Source organism: Saccostrea cucullata, unplaced genomic scaffold (assembly GCF_032062105.1).
Source record: "Saccostrea cucullata isolate Sc308-1 unplaced genomic scaffold, CSIRO_AGI_Scuc_v1 ctg7402, whole genome shotgun sequence".
Taxonomy (NCBI): domain Eukaryota; kingdom Metazoa; phylum Mollusca; class Bivalvia; order Ostreida; family Ostreidae; genus Saccostrea; species Saccostrea cuccullata.
The window spans coordinates 8,181-33,764 of NW_026929184.1; the positions used below are offsets into that span (position 1 = coordinate 8,181).

The following is a 25,584-nucleotide window of genomic DNA, read 5'->3' on the forward strand; positions in this document are numbered from 1 at the left end:
ATACACACAGGAAATTAAAAAAAATGTGTCGATCAAAACATTCAAATGATTTAAAAAATCGGAGAATTGAATTTTGCGGGGGGGGGGAGGGCGTTTCATAGCGCAGAAAGATTCGGCATGTTATTTTGTTATTTCTTTTAAAATCATCAAGAAAAGTAGCTAAAACTTGCGTTTATTTAGTTGTTTAGCATTTTTTTAACTACAAAGTCCTGAGCGCTGTGTGTGAAGCAAATCAATATCCGGAAATTTTTACGTTTCCATTCTATCTTTTACCTTGCAGCGTTCATATCCCGTTTGAGATTTAAGAAAAAAATCAACACGGAAATCGAAGACTTGGAAGAATGTTGACGATGAAGGTAAAATAGACAGGATAGAAACTGTTAACCGAATTAAGGTTGGCTAACAAGATTTTCAAATTTTTCAACTGGAATGAGCACTGAGCGTTGCACTGAGTCAGCATTGTCTAACAGGTACAACGCAATCTATTCGCTATTGATCAGTTGATTTAGCTGAAGACTGATAGATACATGTACTGATAAAGCATGGGATAACAATAAGACTTTATTAAGCTATTCAAAGTACCTTGACAGGGTTCGAAATTAACTTTTTTTTAGCACTAGTCCGCACGGACTAGTGATTTCTAGCTTCCACTAGTCCGCAACCTATTCCACTAGTCCGCCCTATAGTATGTAAAAAGAATAATACAAATCTTAAAATTTTATCAGTTAATTCAATGAAATATGTGTCCAAACATCAGTTGGAAGCATGTGGTGAAAGATAGAGGGTTTTCAACTTTCAGAAATCTCCTCATGGTCACGTCTTTGTCTATTGATCACAATGTAGAAAACGCTTTATCGAGGTTGCGTTTCTCGTTTATTTTCAAACATCTAAGAGACTCGGAAATAAAATTAATAAAATGTGAACCGATTCAAGACTTGTATCCGGATTTGCACTAGTCGGTACGGACTAGTACCTTACAAAGTTTGCTAGTCCGACACAATTTTTACTATAGTGTCGGACTTACGGACATGAGTTAATTTCGAACCCTGCTTGATTAAGGGAACAACTTTTACATTACTAGCCCCCGAAAATGGGCTAATATATAGTGTCATGATTAATTTTTTTTATGCCAAAAAAAAAAAAAAAAAAAAAAAGCAAAAAAACAAAAGCAACATAATTGAAAAATTAAGGATGGTGTTACATGTAAACATGCTAAAGCAGAATTAAGATCTTGCAAAAAAATATTAAAAAGAATATACGAATGCAACAGAATTTCTTAATTAACATTAAAAAAAACCCAACTCACTATCCTTAATCTCTTGGACTGTATCACTATGTGAGGACTAACCCGAATCTCTTTGGTAGATGCTAGACTAACCCTGATCAATTGAAAAATTTTGCAAGGACTTGTGCAAAATATTTCAGGTGAATGTAAACCCTCAGTTTAACCAACAGAAAAATGTGCAAGGGCTTAACTTTACGGCTCCCCACATCTGCAAGATCCTCCCGCTCATTGGACGATGACATAACAACTACATCACTCAACTGAAATGAGTTAAACTTGCACACTATTCGACTAATTAGGGTTAGTCTAGCACCAATCTGAGAGATTAGGGTAAGTCCTTGCACTAGTATTTGACTGATTAGGGTTAATCTCGCATCCATCTGAGAGATTAGGGTTAGTCCTCGCACATTATTTGACTGATTAGGGTTAGTCTCGCATCCATCCGAGAGATTAGGGTTAGTCCTCGCACATTATTTGACTGATTAGGGTTAGTCTAGCACCTGCCTGGGAGGTCCTTAGTCCTTGCATACCATCTGATAGATTAGGGTTAGTGACTTGTTTGTTTAGATAAGTTAAGAAATTTAGTCGTTTCTGTAATTTCTCTGAGATCATAATTCAGCTTTAACAGCATTTTGTTGGTTTGTTTACATAGAACGCACTAGGAAAACGCACGCACACACTTCCTTCAGAATTATACTTTGTTGATTTTGTTTAGAGTACGAGGTTTAAAACTTTGTTTATAAATGAAGTTTTAACAATAGAATTCGATTTTGGGGTCAAAAGGCAAATAAAAACTCGTATTTAAAATTTTTCATCGCTCATGCGATCTCATATATATTGACGTCGCCTTTGGTGACACTGCATTTAAGCCCCCTTTTCTGAGGACCTGTCACGTCGTTAAATTCCATGTGCAAGACTAATCCTTGCACCAGCTTCAGTTGATCAGTTGAGTGCCATACATGTAATTAGTCATAGTGCAACAAGCATACATACAGCAAAACTTGTTTAGTACCAACACAGATATTGCAAATTTGCTGATATAGCGAAGCTATCTTGGATCCCCAGCTATATAAATTTAAAGAATTCCTTTGAGGGATATAATGAATTATTGATATTGTAAAGTAATTTCATAGGTCCCAGTGACTTTGTTATATCCAAGTTTTCCTGTAGTACCAAATTCTTGAGATGCTTATCTGGTAAAATCTTTGAAAAAGTAAAGATAGTTTCCAACATTTTCAATCAGCATATTAATATGATTAACAATGATTGGGATAAGCTAGGGAGTAAATGTGAATGACGCACCCCAAGTCAGTGTCAATGTGACATTTCAAAATTCAATGCGCCAAACAGACTTTTTAATGGGACATTTCCTAGTTACAAATTTGCAATTGATTACTTGCTGTTTGAATTTCAGTTGACTTTACTTATTAATTGAAATTGTCAAATTATTGAATGACGACATTAAAAGATACAAAATTAGTATATTTGTATTCACAAGTGTCAGAAAATAAATAAACACTGCAATTTAATTTCAATTCTTTATTTTTTGTGTCCGATGTTTGACATCTTTAAAATGATTTAAAGCCTGGTTTAGATCTATACTGCTTCCCTCCAACTTATGTTCAATTTTCGTTTTGGTTTTTCCTCCGAGACTACATCATCAGTCTTACCGTCAGATTTATCTCCATTCGTTCTGTCAGCATGTTATACTTCTTCCGAGTCATTTTGTAGCGATTTACTTAAATTTGTTTGTTAGGATTGTGAAAATTAAGAAAAGTCTGTCCTTTATTGGTACGAGGTATTTTCTTAGGCAGCATGCTGCACTCCTGACACCAGTTTATTTCGTGCCCGTTAGCCAATCAGAAAACACGTAACTGTTTGATTAGATACTGGAGAAATGAAAGTCATACGAACGCTTTAACTGAACGATGTAAAACACTGTTTTTATTTCAAGCGTAAATTGACAGCGATTGTTATGGGAAAGACTACAAGCGCTTGGGGGAAAGCTCAAAGTTTAAAAGTATGCAGTGCATTATATGCGCCACGATGGCGCAGCGTTTTTAATTTTAATGTGACATTTTAAAATTTAATGCGACTATGGCGCAGGGCGCGTGCTTATCACAATCACTGATTAAGTATTAAGATTGAAGCTTGTGACTCTATTTTACAGGTTGTGGTGAATCTACAGGTATAGACAGATTTCCCTCCAGACTTGAATGACCTTGACCTGGAGACAGATTTCCCTCCAGACTTGAATGACCTTGACCTGTAGAGAACAACATGAACACGGATCACACTGAGGGTATTCACTTTAGTTTCAGGAAAATCTAAATTTAGTTACATAGGGTGTTCCAATTACTTTTCTTCTAATGAATGTTAAATAGACAAACAAAGCGTAATAGTGTTCCTTTTATTCAAAATCAAGTTTTACTAGACAAGAACTAATATTATAGATGTAATAATCAGACAAATTTCCTTTTTCGATTTTTTAATTGCTCTTGTCAGGAAGTTGGGTTTTGTTAATTCTATAAATGATTAATTTCATTCCTCCATTTTATGAATAACCTAATTTTTTCTGTTGTCAGGAAGTGAAGATGGCAAAAAGCGAGATCTTCTCGGTAAAAAACGAGACTCAAAGAAAGGTCAGAAAGACCAGGGCTACGTCAAGTTTGACGAGGAGGACTCGGATACATCTCAACTCACCACAGAGGAATTCAAGTGAGTAAACTCAGATACGTCTCAACTCACCACTGACAGAGGAATTCAAGTGAGTAAACTCAGACACATCTCAACTCACCACAGAAGAATTCAAGTGAGTAAACTCAGATACATCTCAACTCACCACAGAGGAATTCAAGTGAGTAAACTCAGACACATCTCAACTCACCACAGAGGAATTCAAGTGAGTAAACTCAGACACATCTCAACTCACCACAGAGGAATTCAAGTGAGTTATCTTAAAGTGATTTAACTTTAAAGTTTTTTCAAAAACACTCAAGTGAGTTAACCTAGACAGTTAGAGGAACTTAAATTTAAGTGAATTATCTTTAAGTTACTGTAGATTCTGATAGATTTCAACTTTTATAAAGAGGCCTAAATATCACTGTAACAGCTTTCCTTAAAGTCAGAGAAATTCAATTACTTGATTTCAGTTTGCACACCACCAAAAATTACCTCTTAATTTTCATTTTGAATTTTAGTTAAAGAATTTCAGTACATGAAAATAAACAGCTTTTTATTTTTTACAAAATAGTGTTTGTTTATATCTATAAAAGTAAAGAATCAGGAACTGTAACTCTGTTAAGCAGGAGTTGCCTCCCTTAACTTTTTTTCTTTTTTTGTTTTGTACAGAAGTCCATCAAAAGCCAAGAAATCCAAGTCATTTTTCAAAAAGCAGAAACCTAAGGTAAGTTATACTGATTTTAGTAAGCCCATCTATTGACGGGGAGTAATTTCTGCCCATCCACCTGTCATACTGTACACGTACATAATGTAGCATATTCAAAATTTAGCGCAATCAGTGGGTATGGAGTTGTTGACGTAAGCATGAATTAGCGTTACACGCGTTTGTGCTGTATATTCTTCTTAATTATTCCTTACTTATTATTATTTCTTAGCTGTATTTATGAAATCTCCCATTGTTGTCTGCGCCAAAGCCGCTAAAATATGAAGCCCACTATTTTAAGTAATCTGTCAGACTGTGTGGTATAAGATCATGAAAGTTTGGCAATTGATGCATCTTGGGAGTAAAGCTGCATTATATTAAAACCAAAAAGTAGGTCATGGGGATGTATTTTCAGTAGAGTTGGGTATTGCGAGTGAAAACCATATTGCGATATATTCATAGTTGCCAACTCACCCGATTTCGTCGGGTCACACCCGATTTTTCAACCCGTAACCCGATTATTTTTTATGACCCGGCGGGTCATGCTTATCACCCGATTTTTGCCGAACAACCCGAAAATCTCCCGATTTCCGGATTTGGTTCGTAAATTAGGTTGCACTTTTAATTTCCAGTTACAACCCAAGCTTGGATCTATGTAAACAATGCCGATGGATTAATTATCTTTGCAGGTGTAAACAATTAACTGGGTGTTGTTTTGACAAATCAATGTTTGAAGTCAATTAAAATGGCTTCCGATAGAACTAGATCGTTATCAGGGCCAACAGGAACAAATTGAACCAAACACATGTCTCTGATTGAACCAAGAAAAAGAGAAACGATATTTATGTATATATCAAGGAATCTTGGGGAAAAAAAACTTTCATTCTAGATAAAATAAAGTAACCAAAGACAGTGTAGGCCTAACTTCAAATTTAAAACATGTTGCAGTAGTTAATTAATTAAGAGAGAGGAAAAATAACTTCAAAACTGAAATTGGTACACTTTCATATTTAGCAGAAACTGAAAAGGCTTTTTTAAAAAAATGCACATTTACTTCAGGTCAATACTGAAATATGAAATCTTCAATTTTCATTTTTAAAATGTAAATTAAACCAAATTATGCATAAATTTTTTGTCATAGTAAATTAAATCCTTTTTCAATAAAAGAATTCTAAATACACAAATACTTTGTACAGTACCTGGCCATAAGTGAGTCATAATTTTATTTTTACACCATATATTTCATTGAAAAACCTATCTTTTAAAAAAACTTGTTGTGAAGTCAATTTTAGCTCAATTTTCATGATTTTTCTACCGAAACATGCAGAATTTTTCAAATTTTCTTATCTTAATTGATAAACAAAATGATACTTGAACTATTGAGAATAAATTATAAAATATTGTCAAGACAAAATTTTCTAACCTCAAATTACTATGATTTCTTAACAAATTGAAGTCTTAAAATTTTTGTTTTGCACTTGACCTGTGATTTCACGGTAATGCATAAAGATAAAACTATTTTGAAATGATGTAAAGAAACTACATCAAATTCTGCATTTTATGGTGTTTTAGACATTAAAAAGAAACAACAAACGACACTGCAATAACATTTTAGAAAAATGTGTTTTTCAATGAAATATATAGTGGAAAAATAAAATTATGACTCACTTATGGCCAAGTACTGTATATATGTATAAAATTTAATCATGGTAAATATGTCGTGAATGTCGTTACGCGTTATGACCAGATTTTTTACTTTCCAAATCTGGTCATGACCAGATTTTTACATGCTGGAGGTTGGCAAGTATGGATATATTGCAATATTTTACTTTGAATATTGCAATATATTGCAATATATTGTAGATTAATTATCATTAATAAATTTGAGCAGAATATTTGAATTGCTGTCAAGTTACAAGACTATTTGAATTTATCTGCAAGTTTTAAAGGGGGAGGAGTGATAAGACATTAATTGCACACATAATAACACTTTACTTTTAATCAATACCTAATTAGATAATAAAACAAAACTAACTCTCTTGGAGAATTTTCAAATTTAAAAAAAAAAATTATACATAATATATCTTTTTTAGTATAATTTTATTTTTGTTCGGGGGTGGGGGGGGGGGGTGGGGGTGGGGGTGTCTCAGTGAAGTAGCATAAAATGTTATTTAAGATTAAAACATTACATACAAGATGAATATAATTTTATTAATGTTACAGAATAAAATTAAAGCCAGAGAGATATTGTGACCTGTTTTCGTGCGTTTTGGTGTTTTAGTCTAACCCGACCTAATTACACATTATGTCATCGATCAGGAAATGGCCTATATCTGCTAGCTGTTTTAATTTACATGCTCCTGGTATAGCATGATGGTGTTTAAAATGGCATGAAAGTCATTAAAAAAAATAAATTATAGCAACACTGCTACAAGTGAAAACATGGATGACCATTTACTTGTAATATGTATCATCGCGATGTCCATCGTGTAGATTCCATGCAAAATTTCGAGAACCACAGACCACATGGTATACACCTTGTAGAAATGTTTTAAATATTTTCTTTCATATTAATTTTATTTTAAAGTCTTACCATTAATTATTTATTGAAAATTTATTTTAAAGTAACATTTAAAATTGCAACAGTGAATCACAAGCTCTCTCTCTCTCTCTCTGAAAGCCGACGAATTATTCTTTTAAGAGTCTGAAAAAGCCCGAGGAAGTTACAAGTATTATTTCAGCAGTTTCTACAATAATTAAAGTTTTTATATATTTTTATAAATATCGTGAAATACCGGTATCTGATTTTCATATCGCAATATATTATCGTGGTGGAAAATACCGCAATATACCGATATACCGGTAATATTGCACACCCCTAATTTTCAGAATCGGTTAAATCAAATCTGTTACAATGTGGGGCCTTAGCGACGATCTAAGTTTGGTCAGTTATAGCATATTCAGTAGAAGATAATCCTTACCACATTTTAGTCACACATATACTATAGTCCGAGAAGAATTGTTTGTTAGATAATTTTTAGACTGGGTAAGTATGTAGGCATTCTTTTTTTTTTGGTTTTTGGGAAATTTGTTTTCAGGTTTTTGTTAGATAACAAATAATAGAGTTTTTCAATAGCAAACAAACAAATTTTTATTTTAAGCCTCACCTGTACATTCTTTCATTGTGATTGCAGTAGACTTTTGTTTCACATAACTCATTTGTTTTACAAGTTCTTAATAAAAAAAATTAAAAGTAAATTTGTAGGAAGAAAAGAAAGACAAAGAAGGTAGGAAGGACGAAAAAGAGAAAGAAGGAAAGAGAGAAGAGAAAGAGGGAAAGAAGCACAAAATAAAGGGGAAAAAGAAATCCAAGCATGAACCTCCACCCCCTAGTGAGCCAGGTATCTACTTCACTGAAACATCTGAGGATCTTTAATACTTGTATGTTCAGGTAGTTTGTAAGGCAAATCTTGGTTAAATAATGGGAGTGAAAATGTCTACATGTACACTCAAATTTATGTATTAACATTTTTAATTTTCTTTGTTTGAGATAAATACTTGATATTCGCATAAAACTACTGCTCCTTTGTTAAGAAAATCTTGCAAACTGCAGAAGTAAGTGGAGCTTTTAGCAAGCTTGAATGTATTGAAACAAGAGTATGTAAATATAGGGAATAAGTGTTAGAGTTTCTAGTTTCATGAAGATGATCTAGCCTTCTGCATTTATGCAAATTGTCATGAAAGCCTATTGCTTGAGCACATCATGAAACTCAAAAATTAAACAGCTATCCCTAAAATGCATACAGTCATCATAAAATAAAACAAAGATTCAATCTTTACTCACAGTGGAAGCTACCAAACCTATTTTCGGTGTACCATTGTCTGTTGCTGTGGAGAGAAGCCCAAGTCATGATGGGATAGAACTGCCCCGACTCTTCAGGGAGTGTGTGGATTACATAGAAGAGCATGGTAAGAATGGGTATTGAGGTCACGTCTTTTGTTTCTTTTGTTTAACTATTTCTTAACATCCATCTCAAGAACTATAATTATGAAATATTCACTTATATTGAGACACCTCCACTTGCCAGTGGAGAGCTGGAAATATTGTCCTATACTTGACACTCTGGGCCTTTGAGCAGTCAGGGATTTGTTTGTGCCAGAATTGCTCTGATAAGAAAGCAGAATATGTCATCGCTGGCACTTTATTATAAGTGTGTTTTAACGTAGTCCATACTTATATTATTGGCAATTGTCATTTTGAAACCATACTCACTGCACATATAAATTGACTTCTCATTAAGGTTAAATACTATATATCTATTGCCTTTCGTTACTTGTATGATAATTATTTGTTACAGTCCTTTTAGTACCTTAGTTCTTTAACCAGTTAATCATGTGAGTGGATCAACACAAGATTCAGATGTTATAATCACCTGGGGTCCTGTCCACAAGTACCTGTGGTTATAATGTTGGGCTCCTGTTTATAATGACATTCAGTGCTTTTAGTACTTTGATTTCTTATACTCTCATCAGTATTTTGGTGTTTGATTTACTACATTCTCACTATTATTTTAACCTTTACTATAGGTTTATCTTGTGAGGGGATCTACAGAATCTCGGGTGTGAAGTCTAAGATCCAGATGTTAAAGGACTGCTACAATCGTGGGGCACCTGTTTATCTTGAGGAACACGAACCTAACATCATCGCCAGTCTCCTCAAACAGTTCCTCCGAGAGCTCCCTGAACCTGTACTGACCAAGGCGCTCATGTCAAAGTTTGAAGACGCGTCAGGTAAGCCTTAGAAAAGCTTCAGATTAACCTAGATCAGAGACACCCAGAGTAAAGGGATCATGTCAATTTTTGAAGACACCTCAGGTAAACCTTAGATAAGATAAGCTTCAGATTAAGGTCACACGCAACGTAGTTTAAACTTTATTGGGCTCTTCCCTGGAATTGAAGAGTTCCACTATATGAAGAACTTGTGTGCAATATTTTTAATGTCCATATATGGATTTGAACACCTCTTTTGAAACAAATTTTGATAGAAAAAAATCAGGAACTTATGTTTCGAAGTTTTTTCGTATTTTTCTTTGAATAATGCAAACATTTTCATAATTTGATATCTTCCAAAAAACCCTGGTAAGGCATGCTGATTTTTTGTCTATGAACATCTTATGACACTGTAATATGAAATTAAGAATATCTTGAATTTGTATCAGTAGGTAAGGTACGTTGCATATGTCCTTAACCTAGATCAGACACCCAAAGTAAAGGGATCATGTCAAAGTTTGAAGATATCTTAGGTAAACCTTAGATAAGAAAAGCCTTAAGTAAAGGGGAACATTGATTCAGAGTTACCAATTAAACCTCAGGCTCTGGAGCAAAAAAACTTAAACAAGCTCATTTCATATCTCAGCCTTACATTTCTACTATAAACTAGATCAAAGTGAGCTAATGGTAAATTTCATGATCTCAGGGCTGATTATAGACACATATAAATCTCAGATCAGAAAACTCAGGTTATTTACAAGGTTTATATAGTGTTGTTAGAAATTTTGGTCTTCCGTTCCAATTTTTTCATACAAGTGAGCTACAAATCTGCAAGTTGGCTGAAGATTTTTACATCTAAATCAAACATTTTTACTTAACAATCGTCAATTTTTTTTCAGTGGTTCATGGAGAGATTGCAAGATCTGAAGCATTCCGAAAACTAATTAACGATCTACCTAGATGTAATCGGCTTCTCCTGTCGTGGATGATTGTCCATATGACTCATGTTATACAAAGGGTAAGACATGTTATTAGGATTGATTATTGTGGATTTTGTCACCATAAGATGATCTTTCCTAATTAGCTCTTCTGAGCCAAAGGCTCAAAGAGCTAATGCTATGGCCATTTGTGCGGTGTGCGTCGTGCGGTGTGCGGTGTGCGTTAACTTTTTAGAATATGGGCCATAACTCAAGAACCCCTTGGCCAATTAGTGTCAAATTTGTCACAGGGTATCCTTGGCCCAAGGGCTACCATTTGTACTAAAATAAGGGTTGGGACCCTGAATCAAGGGGAGATAATCAGGAAAACAAAACAAAAAGTACTGGTTGCTAAAAAATCTTCTTCTACAGAACCATCAGGCAGATTTTCACCAAACTTACATACAAGGATCAGGATATATTGAAGATTAAAAATTGTTCAAGGCATGACCCTGGGGCAAAGGGCGTGGTCTCAAGGTCACTTTAAAGTTGACCTAAATTTACAATTAATAAAAATGTTCATATTTTGCTTACTATAAAGACTAGGATCATCAAATCTTGTAAGTTGATGCATCTTAGGATTTCACATCATGTTAATTCAAAAGTAGGTCATGGTGACCTACTTTTTAAATTTTGCAGGCATTTGTTTTCAAATTGATTTAAAGGCATATTTTGGATACTTTAAGGCCTATGATCATCAAACTTAGTCAGTTGATGCATCTTGGGTCCTTGAACAATGTCAACTTAAAAGTAGGTCACCGTGACCTACTTTTTGAACTTTATGACTTATCCTTTTCAAAACATTTAATCCCATTATTTCATGCACTGAAAGGGTTAGAATCATCAAATCTTGTAAGTTGCTGCATCATGGGACCTTAAAACATATTTTAGAAAAAGTAGGTCACTGTGACCTACTTTTAGAATTTTGCAGGCATTTGTTTTCAAATTGTTTAAATAGCATATTTTGATTACCTCCAAACCTATGATCATCAAACTTGGTCAGGAGATGCATCTTGGGACTCTAAAAAATGTCAACCAAAATGTAGGTCACGGTGACCTACTTTCGACATTTTATGGCTATATTTAAGTATCTTAGGTATTTATTGGCTTAGAATCATCAAACTTTGTGATTTGATGCATCTTGGGTTTTCGGATAGTGACAACCAAAAATTAGGTCACAGTGACCTATTTTCGACATTTTATGGCTATATTTAAGTATCTCCGGTACTTATTGGCTTAGAATCATCAAACTTTGTCAGTTGATGCATCTTGGGTTTTCGGAGAATGTCGACCAAAAAGTAGGTCACGGTGACCTACTTTTGACATTTTATGGCTATATTTAAGTATCTCTAGTACTTATTGGTTTAGAATCATCATACTTTGTCAGTTGATGCATCTTTGGTTTTTGGAGAATTTCGACCAAAAAGTAGGTCATGGTGACCTACTTTTGAATATCTCAGGTATTTATTGGTTTAGAATGATCAAACTTAGTCAGCAGATGCATCTTGGGACTCTAAAAAATGTCAACCAAAATGTAGGTCATCATGACCTACTTTCAACATTTTATGGCTATATTTAAGTATTCTCCGGTACTTATTGGTTAAGAATCATCATACTTTGTCAGTTGATGCATCTTGGGTTTTCTGAGAATGTTGACCAAAGAGTAGGTCACAGTGACCTACTTTTCAATATCTCAGGTATTTTTGGGGCTTAGAATTATCAAACTTAGTCAGCAGATGCATCTTGGGACTCTGAAAAATGTCCAAAATGTAGGTCACGATGACCTACTTTTGACATTTTATGGCTATGTTTAAGTATTCTCCGGTACTTATTGGTTAAGAATCATCATACTTTGTCAGTTGATGCATTTTGTGATTTCCAAGAATGTAGACCAAAAAGTAGTTCTAATTGGCTAAGAATCATCAAACTTTGTCAGGTGATGCAACTTGGGTCTTTAATAGGATACTTAGGGTTAGAGGCTTCAAATACAAGTGATAGGTTGTACAATTTATCAGAAGAGCGATTCAAGGCCCTTGGGCCTCTTGTTTAGGTCAAAGTCACTGTAATGATTATGTGTCGACTGGCTTGTTCCACTGCAGAAATAGTTCCTTAATAATCTCAGCACTCAGATATTCAGATAAATCCCTGCACTAAAGAAAAAGTCTCAACAAATTGAATATGAAAGGTTTTATTTATCAGGAGAAGGAAAATAAAATGAGCGTACAGAACATGTTCTGTAAATGTATTATATTTAGATTGTACAATATTTGGCAGAAATTGACTTTTGAATATGTTAGTGTAGATCTCAATTAGTGCAGTTTCTTATGTTCCTATTTATGTATATTTGTACAAGACATTGAGACTGTAATTAAATTAGAGAAAGTTTCTTTCTGCAAAAAGCACAAAAAAAATAAGCAGTTTACAGTATTCCCTGCATCTCAATACTCAGTTATAATTAGACAGTTGCCCTTTGTGAGAATAAAAATTATGAGAAATAGAACAAAATGAGCCTACAAAACGTTCTGTAATAGTCATTTTTATTTTTATTTACCAGGAGAAGGAAAACAAGATGAGTTTACAGAACGTGTCGATCGTCCTTAGTCCCACGATGCAGATCTCACACCGCGTTCTCAACGTACTGTTCCAGTCCGCATCCAAACTGTTCTCAGACATCGAGATCAAAAAGTAAGTACTCAGTGAAATCGATGTCAAAAAGTTAGTACTCAGTTAAACAAGATCAATCAGTATGTACTCAATGAATTCAGGATCAAAAAATGAGTCAAAAAGTGAGTACTTAAAGAAATTGAGATTAATATCCCATTACTGAACAGTTTTAGGTCATCCTCTTTATTCTTTTGTTTGCCATGTATCAGCCAATTATTTATCTTTGACAGATATAAACCTCTCATTGTTTTTCTCTGACAGATATAAACCCCCGATTAAGCCCACCACTTCCCGCTGGTCGTTAGAACTCCCAGAATCCCTTGCTCTCATGCAGGAAGAACTACAGAAGCAGGAGTCTCTACTGAACGCGCTCCACGCGGAGATTAACGCTGGGTCGACAGACCAGGAAAAGGAGGAACAGTTGTGGGAGGTCCAGCGAATCGTGACCCAGCTCAAACGGAAGGTAAATATAACAAAATCTTGACCCAACTTAAATGGAAGGTAAATATAATGAATCGTGACCCAGCTCAAACGGAAGGTAAATAAAACAAATCATGACCCAGCTCAAACGGAAGGTAAATAAAACAAATCGTGACCCAGCTCAAACAAAAGTTAAAAATCACTAAATTGTAACCCAGCTCAAACGGAAGGTAAATAAAACAAATCATGACCCAGTTCAATCAGAAGGTAAAATAAAACAAAATTGTGACTCAAATGGAAGGTAATAATCACTTAATCATGACCCAATTCAAACAAAAGGTAAAATTAATATAATAATGACCCAACAAAAACAAAAGTCAAAAATCACTGCATCGTGACCCAGGTCAAATGGTGATAAATAAATCATAATATTGTGATTCAGCTGAAATGAAATGTAATGAATCACTTAATCCTGACCAAACTCAAGTAAAATTTAAAAATAAAGAAATTGAGATCCAACTCATACGAAAGTTAAATAAATCACACCTCGTGAAATAGTCCTGGCCCTGGGGAACTGGAATCTTGGTAACTCCCTCAATGATATACTTTAACTGTATAATAATGCAATAAATGGTAACCTACCTCAAACAAAAGGTAAATATCCCCTCTCAAACTATTAGTTCAACTCTTGCAGGTCAAGAAAATTGTGACTATTCAAATAAAAGGTTAATATCTCCTCTTACACTAAAGCTTCAAGTACATTAAATAAATGTTTAAAATTTCAAGACGGCAAATGTTGTATCACAAATGATTCATCTTTTGTAGATCAAACAAGCCCAGAAACAAACAACAGAGAGAAAACTGAAGGAGGAGTCGATCCCGCCCACTGTAACAGAAGAGGAAGAGCTAAAGCTTGATCTACAGGTGCCAGTCAAACAGAAAGCCCCGCCCCCTCCTCAACAAGCCCCACGCACAGGGCAAGAGGTTCCACCTACAGCAGAAACAGATCAACAAGATGATCAGCAGGTCCCGTCCCAGGAACCAGCAAATCAAAAAGAGGCTTACAGAGAGTCCGAAGAGGCTGGTCAATCCACAGCCAATCAGAAAGAGGCTTACAAGCAGACGGAAGAGGCTGGTCAAACTTCAGCCAATCAGGAGCAAGAAGAGGAAATCACTGAAAAAGTTACAATTGATCAGAAAGAAGAAACCTGCCCTACTTCACAACCAGAGCAAGAATCAGAGACAAAGGAAGTTGTGGAAGAAGATGTTGTTGATTCCCAATCTGTGGAACCTGAGGAGAATAAAGAAACTGTCACTGAAATACAACAGGAAGTCAACCAAGAGGAAGAGAGTATAGAACAAACAGAAAGAGGAAGTGGGGACCAAACAGGAAGTGAGGAAATGAAAGTTACTGGAGAGGAAGTGGATGTTCCCAAGCCACAGGAAGCAGTAATGGTAAAAATATACATGTATCTCAAGTGTATTTTTTGATGCCTATTTATTTTTATGTTGAAATGTACTTTAAAACTTCAGCTTTGATGACACTTCACATAAAGATAGTAAAATTTTTAAAAGCAATTAAAAAAATTCAAAATAAAGTTGTTACTTATGATTAAATAAAAGAGGTGGTCTTCCCTACATGTTGTGAGTTAAAAAGTATCTTACAGATAGTTGAGGGTTTTAAATGAAAATTTGAAAATCTAAGTCTGTTGCATGACCCTTGTTACAAGTCATTAAACAGCAAAATATGATTTGAATGAATCAATCATTAGTTTTCCATGTAGTGCTGATAATTTTATTCTGTTCCTAAGGCCCAACATCCAGAGGCTGAGGACATTAAGAAAACTGAAGATCTAGGATTTGGCCAGTCTGCTGGGGTGGATCCAGCTGGGGTGTCAGTCAGTCAGGAGGATGAATCTTCTGATGATCAATTTGAAAACACTGCAGAGAAAATTTTGGAGGCTGAGAGGGGCGTGGCACATAACTGGACAGACGAAAGTGAGGCTTGTGTAACAGATCAAGAGGAAGGCAGGTCACAGGTTAAAGGTCAACAGAGGTCAACTGAAGGTCAGGAAGCTAAGGCAGTGCAGGAAGAAGGACAAACACTGGATGAAGCAGACGGGAAAAACCAATTGATACATCACTACAGGGGGAAAGTGATGAAGGTATTTCATTACAGAGGGAAAGTGATGAAGGTACATAGGGAGTATGTATTTTAAGGAAATTTCTGATCATTAGGGCCTATTTTGGTTGTTTGGTAAAGAAATCCCCATAACTATATAATTAAATAGTCATTGTTAGATTCTGAAATTATCATGTTAAAAAAAATATTTAGAGTTTACAGTTTTCATTGTATACACAAGTAAACTTCCAACTTAACTGTAACTCTTCAAACTGAAGAGTTCCATAAATACAAATAAGAGTTATCATACTTAGTATAAAATCAACAACACACAATGAGTTTGTTTTTGATGATACTTCTGTTTTGTTATTGTTGTCTGTGATTTAATTATCTTAAAATAATGAGATGATAAAATTGCCCTGATGTTTTAATAGACCACATAATATACAATTATCACCTGAAGTTGTCTTTTTGTTTTGATACACTGATAGATCAGGAGTTTGCTTATGATGACGAGATGATAAAGTTACTGGAAGAAGAACAAGCCCTTATACTAGAGGAGGAGGAGCTTCTGGCTATAGGTAATGAATATTCATGAGTATGCTAATTATGTAGAGGATGAGCTTCTGGCTATAGGTAATGAATATCCATGAGTATATTTGATAAAACTAGAGAAGGAGCTTCTGACTGTTTGTAATAAATAATCCTGATGGTATATATTACTCTACTGGGGTAGGAGCATCTGACTACTGTATAGCAGGTTAAAATCGCGGTCGGAAAAGATCGCGATTTGTTCAATTTTCAGCAAATCGCGGTCGTTTGAATTCGCGGAAAGGAAAAAAAAAACCATACATTTTTTAAACAGTACTTGCAAGCATTTTTCTTTAGGTGTGTATTGTGTGAACCTTTATTTTCAGTCTCTATCTTACGAAAGTCTGTTCATGTATATCGCGCATATCCGACAGGAAAGGCAAGTCTATATATATTGTGTCAATTTTGAGCCCGATTAAATAATAACGAAACACCGGACTGATCCCGATTTGAAGTCAAAATAATGTTACGCATTCAGAATATTTTTTATTTCCGAGTCCAAAAAAAAATATATATATATATAGTAGTTGTTGAACTTTTCATCAAAAATTGAAATTAATTAATTGTCTTTACCCTGTTTACTTTGCAAGTGCCTTGATTAAAGGTAATGTCTGAGTGATACGCATGGGTGAAATTATACAAGCTTGTTTAATTCAAATAATTACATTGCACGTCTACTAGATGGCAAAACTACCGTAATCGTTAGCTATAGAAATTCACTCATTCAAATATCCAACTTGCTGTAATACAATAGGATGTAGCCCTTTCAAATATCCAACCGTGACACAAAGCAATTGCCTAATCGAACACCCCTTTTATTCACGGACAAGTGAGCATGAAACTACGTGGTGCTGATTTCATTTTAACCCTTTTCATTGTACTGAACAGTCATGAAATCAGACAAAGAATATTTTTAAATCCAGCCTTAATTAGAGAGGTTCAGATAGTGTTATGGATACTTTTTACCTGAAAGCTGAAGAAAACTACGGGATTTTCATAAAAGTTTGGGATTTTGTCATTACATGTCATAAGATGATGGTTTGTTGAGGAAAACCATTGAATTCTTATGGAGTTCCATTCGGACAATACTTGTAATAGTGCTTAAACAGAAAAAAAGATTGGCGGTGTTATGCTGAACCTGCTGTAAAATATTCCATATCAAGATCTTCAATGAAAATGGTGTCAAAAAGTAGAAGGGCTGTCAATTATTCAAGTCGCCAGAAAAGAGGGAAACAGAGATGAATATCGGATAATCTGAAGGGATTTACTGATAACGGACCCTGAAAAAAATATTTAACAATAAGAGGTGATGCCGTTTAAGATTCAAGGTGAAAATGTATCTATGTGTTAAAAAGTGATGCTTTGAAGATTTAAGACCGAAAACATGCCTAAAAGTGTGCAAAATTCATAGGAATTGTTATTTCTGTGAGCTTTGGAAGTGCATTTGAAACACTAAAAATGTGAAGTTATTACGGTAATTCCGTGTGCACTGGAAATTAATTCTAATAGTGTGGCAATTTCGGAGTAATTATTTTTCATATGCATTGGAAATACATTTTAAAATTGTTTCATCGCTTTTGTTAATTGTTTTATGTTTTCTGCACCTTATTTGGGTATTTAAATATCCAACCAAGAGGCAGTTGGATATTTTGAATATCCAACTGCCTGTCGGTTGGATATTTTGAATATCCAACTAATGGCCAGTTGGATCTTTAAACACTTATAATTCATGTTGAATCTGGCAAATTCATCTTGAAAAATTTCTTCACATCATAAATATAAGGACATAAAGGTGTTAAATTTCATTCCTGCTATACATTCACGACTGTTTATTTCCCTACTTTTTTCTCTACTTGCAGAACGAGAACTCAGGAAGAAGATAGAGACAGAACGTCACGAGGCGGAGCGACTAAACCAGGAAATTGACGAGCTGAAGTATCTCAGACAGGACTCGGACGTAGACGAGTACAGCTCAGAGTCAGACAGCAGCTACGAGAGCGAGGACGAGGAGGACCTACAGGAGATACTGAAACAGCTGATAGATAGGAACGAGGAACAAGAGGTAATAACTGATAGAGACAAACAGGTAATAACTGATAACTGATAGGAAATACTGAAACAGCTGATATGGAGGAACGCAGAGCAAGAGGTAATGACTGATAACTGATAGGAAATACTCAAACAGCTGATAGAGAGGAACGCCAAACAGGAGGTAATAACTGATAACTGATAGGAAATACTCAAAACAGCTGATAGAGAAACGCAGAACAGGAGGTACATGTAATAACTGATAACTGATAAATAAAGGAAATGCAGCTGATAGAGAGGAACGAATAACAATAGGTAATAACTGATAACTAAAGAAGATACTCAAACACCTGATAGGAAGGAAAGAAGAACAAGAGGTAAGAACTGATAACTTAAGATGATACTTAGTACCAGCTGATAGTATCATTTTTAGTTATCAGTTATCAGTAGTTACCCCCTGTTCCTCGTTTCTGGCTATAACCTGTTTTGATATCCCCTAGTAGATGAGTAGCAAGAGATAATCATATCTGAGCAAGAGGCTTATTTGTCAATAATCAATACATGTAACCCATGTTTACATAATTTTGTTTTGTAGAGAAAGAATGCTGAGCTGTGCAGTAAAATTCATGAGGAGAGAATGATTTGCCTGGACGTCAAAGTACAGATCAGAATGTTACAACAGAAACAACTGGAAAGTTCACTCAGTATACAGGCCATACTGGGGTAGAGACAACAAAACAACAAACAACAACAACACATAACAACATCAACAACAGAAACAGCTTGAGAATTCACTGAGTATACAGGCCGTACTGGGGTAGAGATGACAAACAACAGCAACACATATTAAACAAAATATTAACATCAGCAACTGAAAAGTTATCTCAGTATAAAGGTTTTACTGAGATAGAGAATTTTTTTTTATAAAACAGAATCTAGATGCATTAACACAATATTAACCAATTGTTTGGTAATTATTTTTTTTCATTTATTGTAAGATTTAATGATCCTAGTCCTATGTATATGATGTTTATTCCATTATTATACCTGTTTATAATTGTATGAAATGAATTTCAGTTTGTGGATATATAAGATATCTACAGACATTCTATCTCTACATATCTGTACATGTTATATCCTCACAGAAAGATGAAGTTTAATCTATTTGTAGCTCAGACTTATAGAATACTGTATGCTGTGATATTTTGGCCTAGTGTTATTATCGCCCTTTTAACACTTGCAAACAAAGAGCTAGGTCCACTTTATGCTTAAAATGGCCCTGCAGATATATACCAATTGACCAATTAACACTTGATGTTCCATTTGAAGCGTTAATTAAATATAAAAAAGAGACTTACTGCTTTCATTTCCTGTTAAAAATTTTCTCAAAAAGGTCTAGGTTTTGGAAAACTGGCTTTATGAAATTGCAACGTTCTTTAGTTTTAAGGTAAACAGGTATATCTGAAGTAATTTTAAGGTAAACAGGTATATTTGAGTAATTTTAAGGTAAACAGGTAAATTTGAGTAATTTCAGTGCAGAAAATTGATATGAGGACACCCTGATCTAAAAAATAAAACACTCAGACACAGTTCTATCATTTACTAGTTGCTAATTTTAGATCAGAGGTTGTGCTTTATGTTAAATATCGAAAAATAAATTGGCCATTTTTTGTACACTTCTTAAAAATTACGAGGAAATTGACACATTTCATAATGACATAAATACATTGACTAGCTAGAAAATTACATCATTTTTATAGATACGCAATCAGCAAAGATCTAAATGAATTTCCATGCATTAATTAAAACTAAACAGTTTCAGTTTTTCAGAAATTCACAGGGCCAAATGAGGCCATTAGTGAACCTTGTTCATTGCACCATCTTAATTTCTCACAGTCGTAGTTTTGTTTTAGAAATTTTACTGTATTCCTTCAATTCGTCCATTTTAAATTCACCCAAATGAGGGTGGGGCAATAGAAGCCAAAATAAAATGGGGGCCAAAATTTCCCTGTATACAGTATTTTCATTTGATTCTATCCTGATCAAAGGTCCCTAAACACACATATGGGAAACTTTGATCACCTGATGGTTTAATGTTGAATTTTACGTTTATGTATTACTACTCATGTTGTGCAATAGATAAATAAAGTTACAAATACAAAAATGGTTTTATTGCTTTAAGTACATAAATACATGCCCATTAAATAGATACAAAGTATTTTTACATGAAATAAATACAAGATATTTTTTTTTTAAATTAAAAAGAAAATCGTTCTGTACTACATTATGCCCAAGTTAAACGATTGAGTTACCTCCCTTTTGACACTGATGGTAATTTCATTTTCCGCACATTTGTAACAACTTGATAATCCTGTGCTTTTTTTATATAAAATTATTAAGGTCTTCCGTCTTCACGGAAGACCTTCTAGTGATTCTACTGTTTCTTATTATTATTATTAAGGTCTTCCGTCTTCACGGAAGACCTTATAAGTTATTCTACTGTTTCTTATTATTATTAAGGTCTTCCGTCTTCAGCGGAAGACCTTATTGTTTTTCTTCGGTTTCTTTTTCACTTTTATTATTATTTTTTTTTCTTATCGATTTTGTGCACGCGATTTCTCGAAAACGGCTCAACAAAATCTTATGAAACTTTCAGGACCTACGGAACATCACTTGAACCTTATGCGTTTTTTTCCGTTTCGATGACGTCACTTCCGGTCTAGAGATATCGTCGATTTTCTGATTTTTAAGGGTCATTTTGTCCACAATTTTCCCGAAAAACGGCTCTAAATAGAAACTTCAAACTTTGAGGCTAGGTAGAGCTGTGTCTGGAGAGGTGCATCAGGTATATCAAATTTACCAGAAGTGACGCTCGTCGGCGCTCGCTATGGCCCGAAAATAGACCTATCAGAAATTTCAAAATTTTTCACTCCTTTTCTTCGATATCTTTTTACCTGAAAATATTTTGTGAAAATGTATAGAACAAAAGAAGTGCAGAATTTAAAGATCTTTTAAATGATATCTCGAAAAAAGGGCTGGCTCCTTAAAATTAAGGGCCTAGAGGGGCCAACAGTTTTTTCTTTATATCTCAAAACATATTGAGAATTTGTAATACGTCAAAGAAGCAAAGTTGTTCAAAATGACAAGCTTAATCTATTAAATTCGTCAGAAAACGTCCGGCGTCGTCACATCCGGCCAAACCGGAAGAAGTCGAAAAACGCGTATTTTCGCCATTCTTGACAAGTTTTTTGGTAACAAATGTCTCTAGAAGCAAAAAAATAATTTTTTCGTCCGTTGTCGTCACTTCCGGTCAAACCGGAAGTAGCAAAAAATTGCTTATTTTTGCATTAATTAACATAGCGTTAAAGGATTCAAACCATTTTTAGGCGTTATTTCTCATTTTTGTTAAAAATTAATGCTACTTCCGGTCAAACAGGACGGAAGACCTACTCGCTGCTTTGCAACGAGCCTTGCTCTAGTTATTATTAAGGTCTTCCGACTTCCTTCGGAAGACCTTATTGTTTTCCGTCGGTTTCCTATTATTATTATTAAGGTCTTCCGTCTTCAGCGGAAGACCTTACTGTTATTCTTAGGTTTCTTTTCCACTATTTTTTAAGGTCTTCCGTCTTCAGCGGAAGACCTTACTGTTATTCTTAGGTTTCTTTTCCACTATTTTTAGGGTCTTCCGTCTTCAGCGGAAGACCCTTCTATTATTCTTCGGTTTCTTTTTCCCCTTTATTATGTCGCCCCGAACGAAGTCGGGGACGACATATTGATATTGTACGCATGTTTTTTTTATCCAGGCTGTTTCTCGGAGATGGCTGGGGCAATCTTCCTGAAACTTTCCTCAAAGGACGATCACTGGTTGTAGTTGTGCAGTGAGGTCGTTCAGTTCCAATATGTCTACCGTTGCCATGGAAACCTGTAAAAAGCGACGAATTTTGTCGAGAGTGTTCTCTCTGGTCCCTTAAACGTTCGTCATGAAACTCTTTTTATTTTAATGATTAGTATCTGTAGTTGTGCGCCTTGCATTTAAAATTTTCAAATCATCGATTATTGCCATGGAAACCAGGGGAATGTTAAAATTCTTTAATTTCGATTTTCTCAATAACTACTCAAGCAATCGTTTTGAAACTTTCAATGTTAATTCCTTGCAATGTGTCAAAGTGATTTTTACTTTTAAAATAATTGTAATGAGTCGCTCACAGTTGTCATAGAAACGAAACAGAAAAAAGGTTAAGATGTACACATGTGTTCTCCAAGGTCTAGGTCAAAGGGTCAAAGTTCTTCGTGTCCAATAAAAGTTCTTTTCACAAGGATTACATATTTGAAATACGAAAGCCCTAGCCCTTACCGTTCAAACGTAAGATACTATGTTCAAGACGACCCCCCCCCCCTTTTAAAGCGCACTGCCAGTTAGAATACACATATCTAACATATACAACTTACAAGTAACGTTTTAAAAGTTTCATTCATAAAATTCAGTTCTCCTGATGTGATTTCATAGTTTGCCAACCTTCATTCTTCTTCTGTGCTTTATATATCGAAAGGGAGAAGTATTTTGATAAGCAATATTGAACAAAAGATGTTAAAAATAATGTTCTGAACAATATGCAACCTTTCATTTTTTGCTAAACGTCCCCATTAAGGAGTTGAAGGGTTGGCCCCTAAATATTTCTTTTACTTATAGCTCAAAAACGAAAAAGAATTTCTGAATAGTTGTTGAACAAAAAATGTTCACAATCTTAAGATCTTTAAGATGAGATCCCGAAAAAGGGGCTGGGCACTCGAATTAGGGACCAAGAGGGGCCAAAAGTCTTCAATCGATAACTCTTTATCAGTTAATATTTTGTAATACATTACTGAAGCAAAGATGTTAAGCTTAACAATCTACAACTATATATTATGGTTTTTATGTCGTATGGTACATAATTAGGGGCCACAAGGGGCCAGAATGCAAAATCTTTGATGCTTTATATTTCGAAAGGGAGAAATATTTTGATAAGCAATAATGAACAAAAGATCTTCAAACTAATGTTCTGAACAATATGCAACCTTTCATTTTTTGCTAAACGTCCCCATTAAGGAGTTGAAGGGTTGGCCCCTAAATATTTCTTTTGCTAATAGCTCAAAAACGAAAAAGAATTTCTGAATAGTTGTTGAACAAAAAATGTTTAAAATCTTAAGATCTTTAAGATGAGATCCCGAAAAAGGGGCTGGGCACTCGAATTAGGGGCCAAGAGGGGCCAAAAGTCTTTTTTCGATAACTCTTTATCAGTTAATATTTTGTAATACATTACTGAAGCAAAGATGTTTATCTCAACCATCTACAACTACATATTATGATTTTTATGTCGTATGATACATAATTAGGGTCCACAAGGGGCCAGAATGCTAAATCTTTGATGCTTTATATCTCGAAAGAGAGAAATATTTTGATAAGCAATATAGAACAAAAAGTGTTCAAAATAATGTTCTGAACAATATGCAACCTTTCATTTTTTGCTAAACGTCCCCATTAGGGAGTTGAAGGGTTGGTCCCTAAATATTTCTTTTGCTTATAGCTCAAAAACGAAAAAGAATTTCTGAATAGTTATTGAACAAAAAATGTTAAAAATCTTAAGATCTTTAAGATGAGATGCCGAAAAAGGTGCTGGGCACTCAAATTAGGGGCCAAGAGGGGCCAAAAGTCTTTTTTCGATAACTCTTTATCAGTTAATATTTTGTAATACATTACTTTAGCAAAGATGTTTATCTCAACAATCTACAACTATATATCATGATTTTTATGTCGTATGTTACATAATTAGGGGTCACAAGGGGCCAGAATGCTAAATCTTTGATGCTTTATATCTCGAAAGGGAATAATATTTTGATAAGCAATATTGAGCAAAGGTTGTTCAAAATAGTGTTATGAATAATATGCAACCTTTCATTTTTTGCTAAACGTCCCCATTAAGGAGTTGAAGGGTTGGTCCCTAAATATTTCTTTTGCTTATATCTCAAAAACGAAAAAGAATTTCTGAATAGTTGTTGAACAAAAAATGTTAAAAACCCTAAGATCTTTAAGATGAGATCCTAAAAAGGGGCTGGGCACTCAAATTAGGGGCCAAAAAGGGCCAAAAGTCTTCGATCGATAACTCTTTATCACTTAGTATTTTGTAATACATTACTGATGCAAAGATGTTTATCTCAACCATCTACAACTATATATTATCGTTTTTATGTCGTATGTTACATAATTAGGGGCCACAAGGGGCCAAAATGCAAAATCTTTAAATCTTTATATCTCGAAAGGAAGAAATATTTTGATAAGCAATATTGAACAAAAGATGTTCAAAATAATGTTCTGAACAATATGCAACCTTTCATTTTTTGCTAAACGTCCCCATTAAGGAGTTGAAGGGTTGGCCCCTGAATATTTCTTTTGCTAATAGCTCAAAAAAGAAAAAGAATTTCTGAACAGTTGTTGAACACAAAATGTTTAAAATCTTAAGAGCTTTAAGATGATATGAAGAAAAAGGGCTGATTCCTAAAATTAGGGGGCCGTTAGGGACCAAAAGCCGATTTTTTTTATGTCTTTAATGTTCAATGTCTTTTTACAGATTGTGGTAAATCATTATTTTTGAATGAAAATCTCAATCAAAATCTTATCTCATCTTATCAAGAATTGGACGGAAGACCCACTCGTTGCTCGCAACGAGATCGTATCTAGTTATTATTATTTTTATTCTTTTTTCTTCTTACAAAATTTGTGCAGAGGATTTCTCCGAGATGGCTCGTTCGATTTTATCCAAATTTTCATGGTTAATGCATTGACATCTGAAGTTAATTCCGGCAAGTCCTTTTTTGGAAATTCCTTTTCAGTCGAGAGTTATCGCCCTTTGATCGAAATTTAGAAGACCTCCGTGTCTGTCGCGTTACTCAAAAACGGCTCAAGCTAGAAAGCTGAAATTTTCAGGGATGATAGAGGACATGTTGCCATGTTGCACCTGGGTCATGATATTTTCCGGAAGTGCCTAGTATGGAAGCTCGGTAGGGGTCAAAATTTAGGACTCGAATCATGACTGATTTTTAAAGACATTTTGCATCATATCTTTTAAAGTATAATTATTTTGTTATAACATATTGAACAAAATTTGTGCAGAATGACAAGATCCTTAAAATGATATCAGGAAAAAAGTGCTGACTCATCACATTAGGGACCAAAAGGGGCTAAAAGTCTTTTTTCGATAACTCTTAAATGATCAATATTTTGCTATACAATATTGAAGCAAAAATATTAATCTTAACAATATACAACTGAATATTATGATCTTAATTTCATATGTTACATAATTAG

The 25,584-nt window shown here is 34.5% G+C and overlaps 1 protein-coding gene across 1 annotated transcript; it reads left to right on the top strand.

The window, feature by feature from the left end:
- Positions 1-269: 269 nt before the first annotated feature.
- LOC134280022 (ralA-binding protein 1-like) lies at positions 270-18,212 on the top strand. Its single transcript, XM_062762453.1, has 14 exons — positions 270-356; positions 3,456-3,587; positions 3,871-4,003; positions 4,637-4,691; positions 7,936-8,071; positions 8,517-8,639; positions 9,258-9,461; positions 10,340-10,458; positions 12,972-13,102; positions 13,343-13,544; positions 14,327-14,956; positions 15,313-15,696; positions 16,115-16,204; positions 18,074-18,212. Exons 2-13 carry the CDS (start codon positions 3,566-3,568, stop codon positions 16,142-16,144), a joined length of 2,169 nt encoding a protein of 722 aa, XP_062618437.1. The 5' UTR covers positions 270-356; positions 3,456-3,565; the 3' UTR covers positions 16,145-16,204; positions 18,074-18,212.
- Positions 18,213-25,584: the final 7,372 nt, after the last annotated feature.

Excerpts from the sequence above, each read along its gene's own strand:
- LOC134280022 (XM_062762453.1), top strand. The coding sequence starts at position 3,566 with ATGAACACGGATCACACTGAGG. Across the intron at positions 13,103-13,342 it reads TCAGACATCGAGATCAAAAA|ATATAAACCCCCGATTAAGC; the intron begins GTAAGTACTCAG and ends TTTCTCTGACAG. Across the intron at positions 14,957-15,312 it reads AGCCACAGGAAGCAGTAATG|GCCCAACATCCAGAGGCTGA; the intron begins GTAAAAATATAC and ends TCTGTTCCTAAG.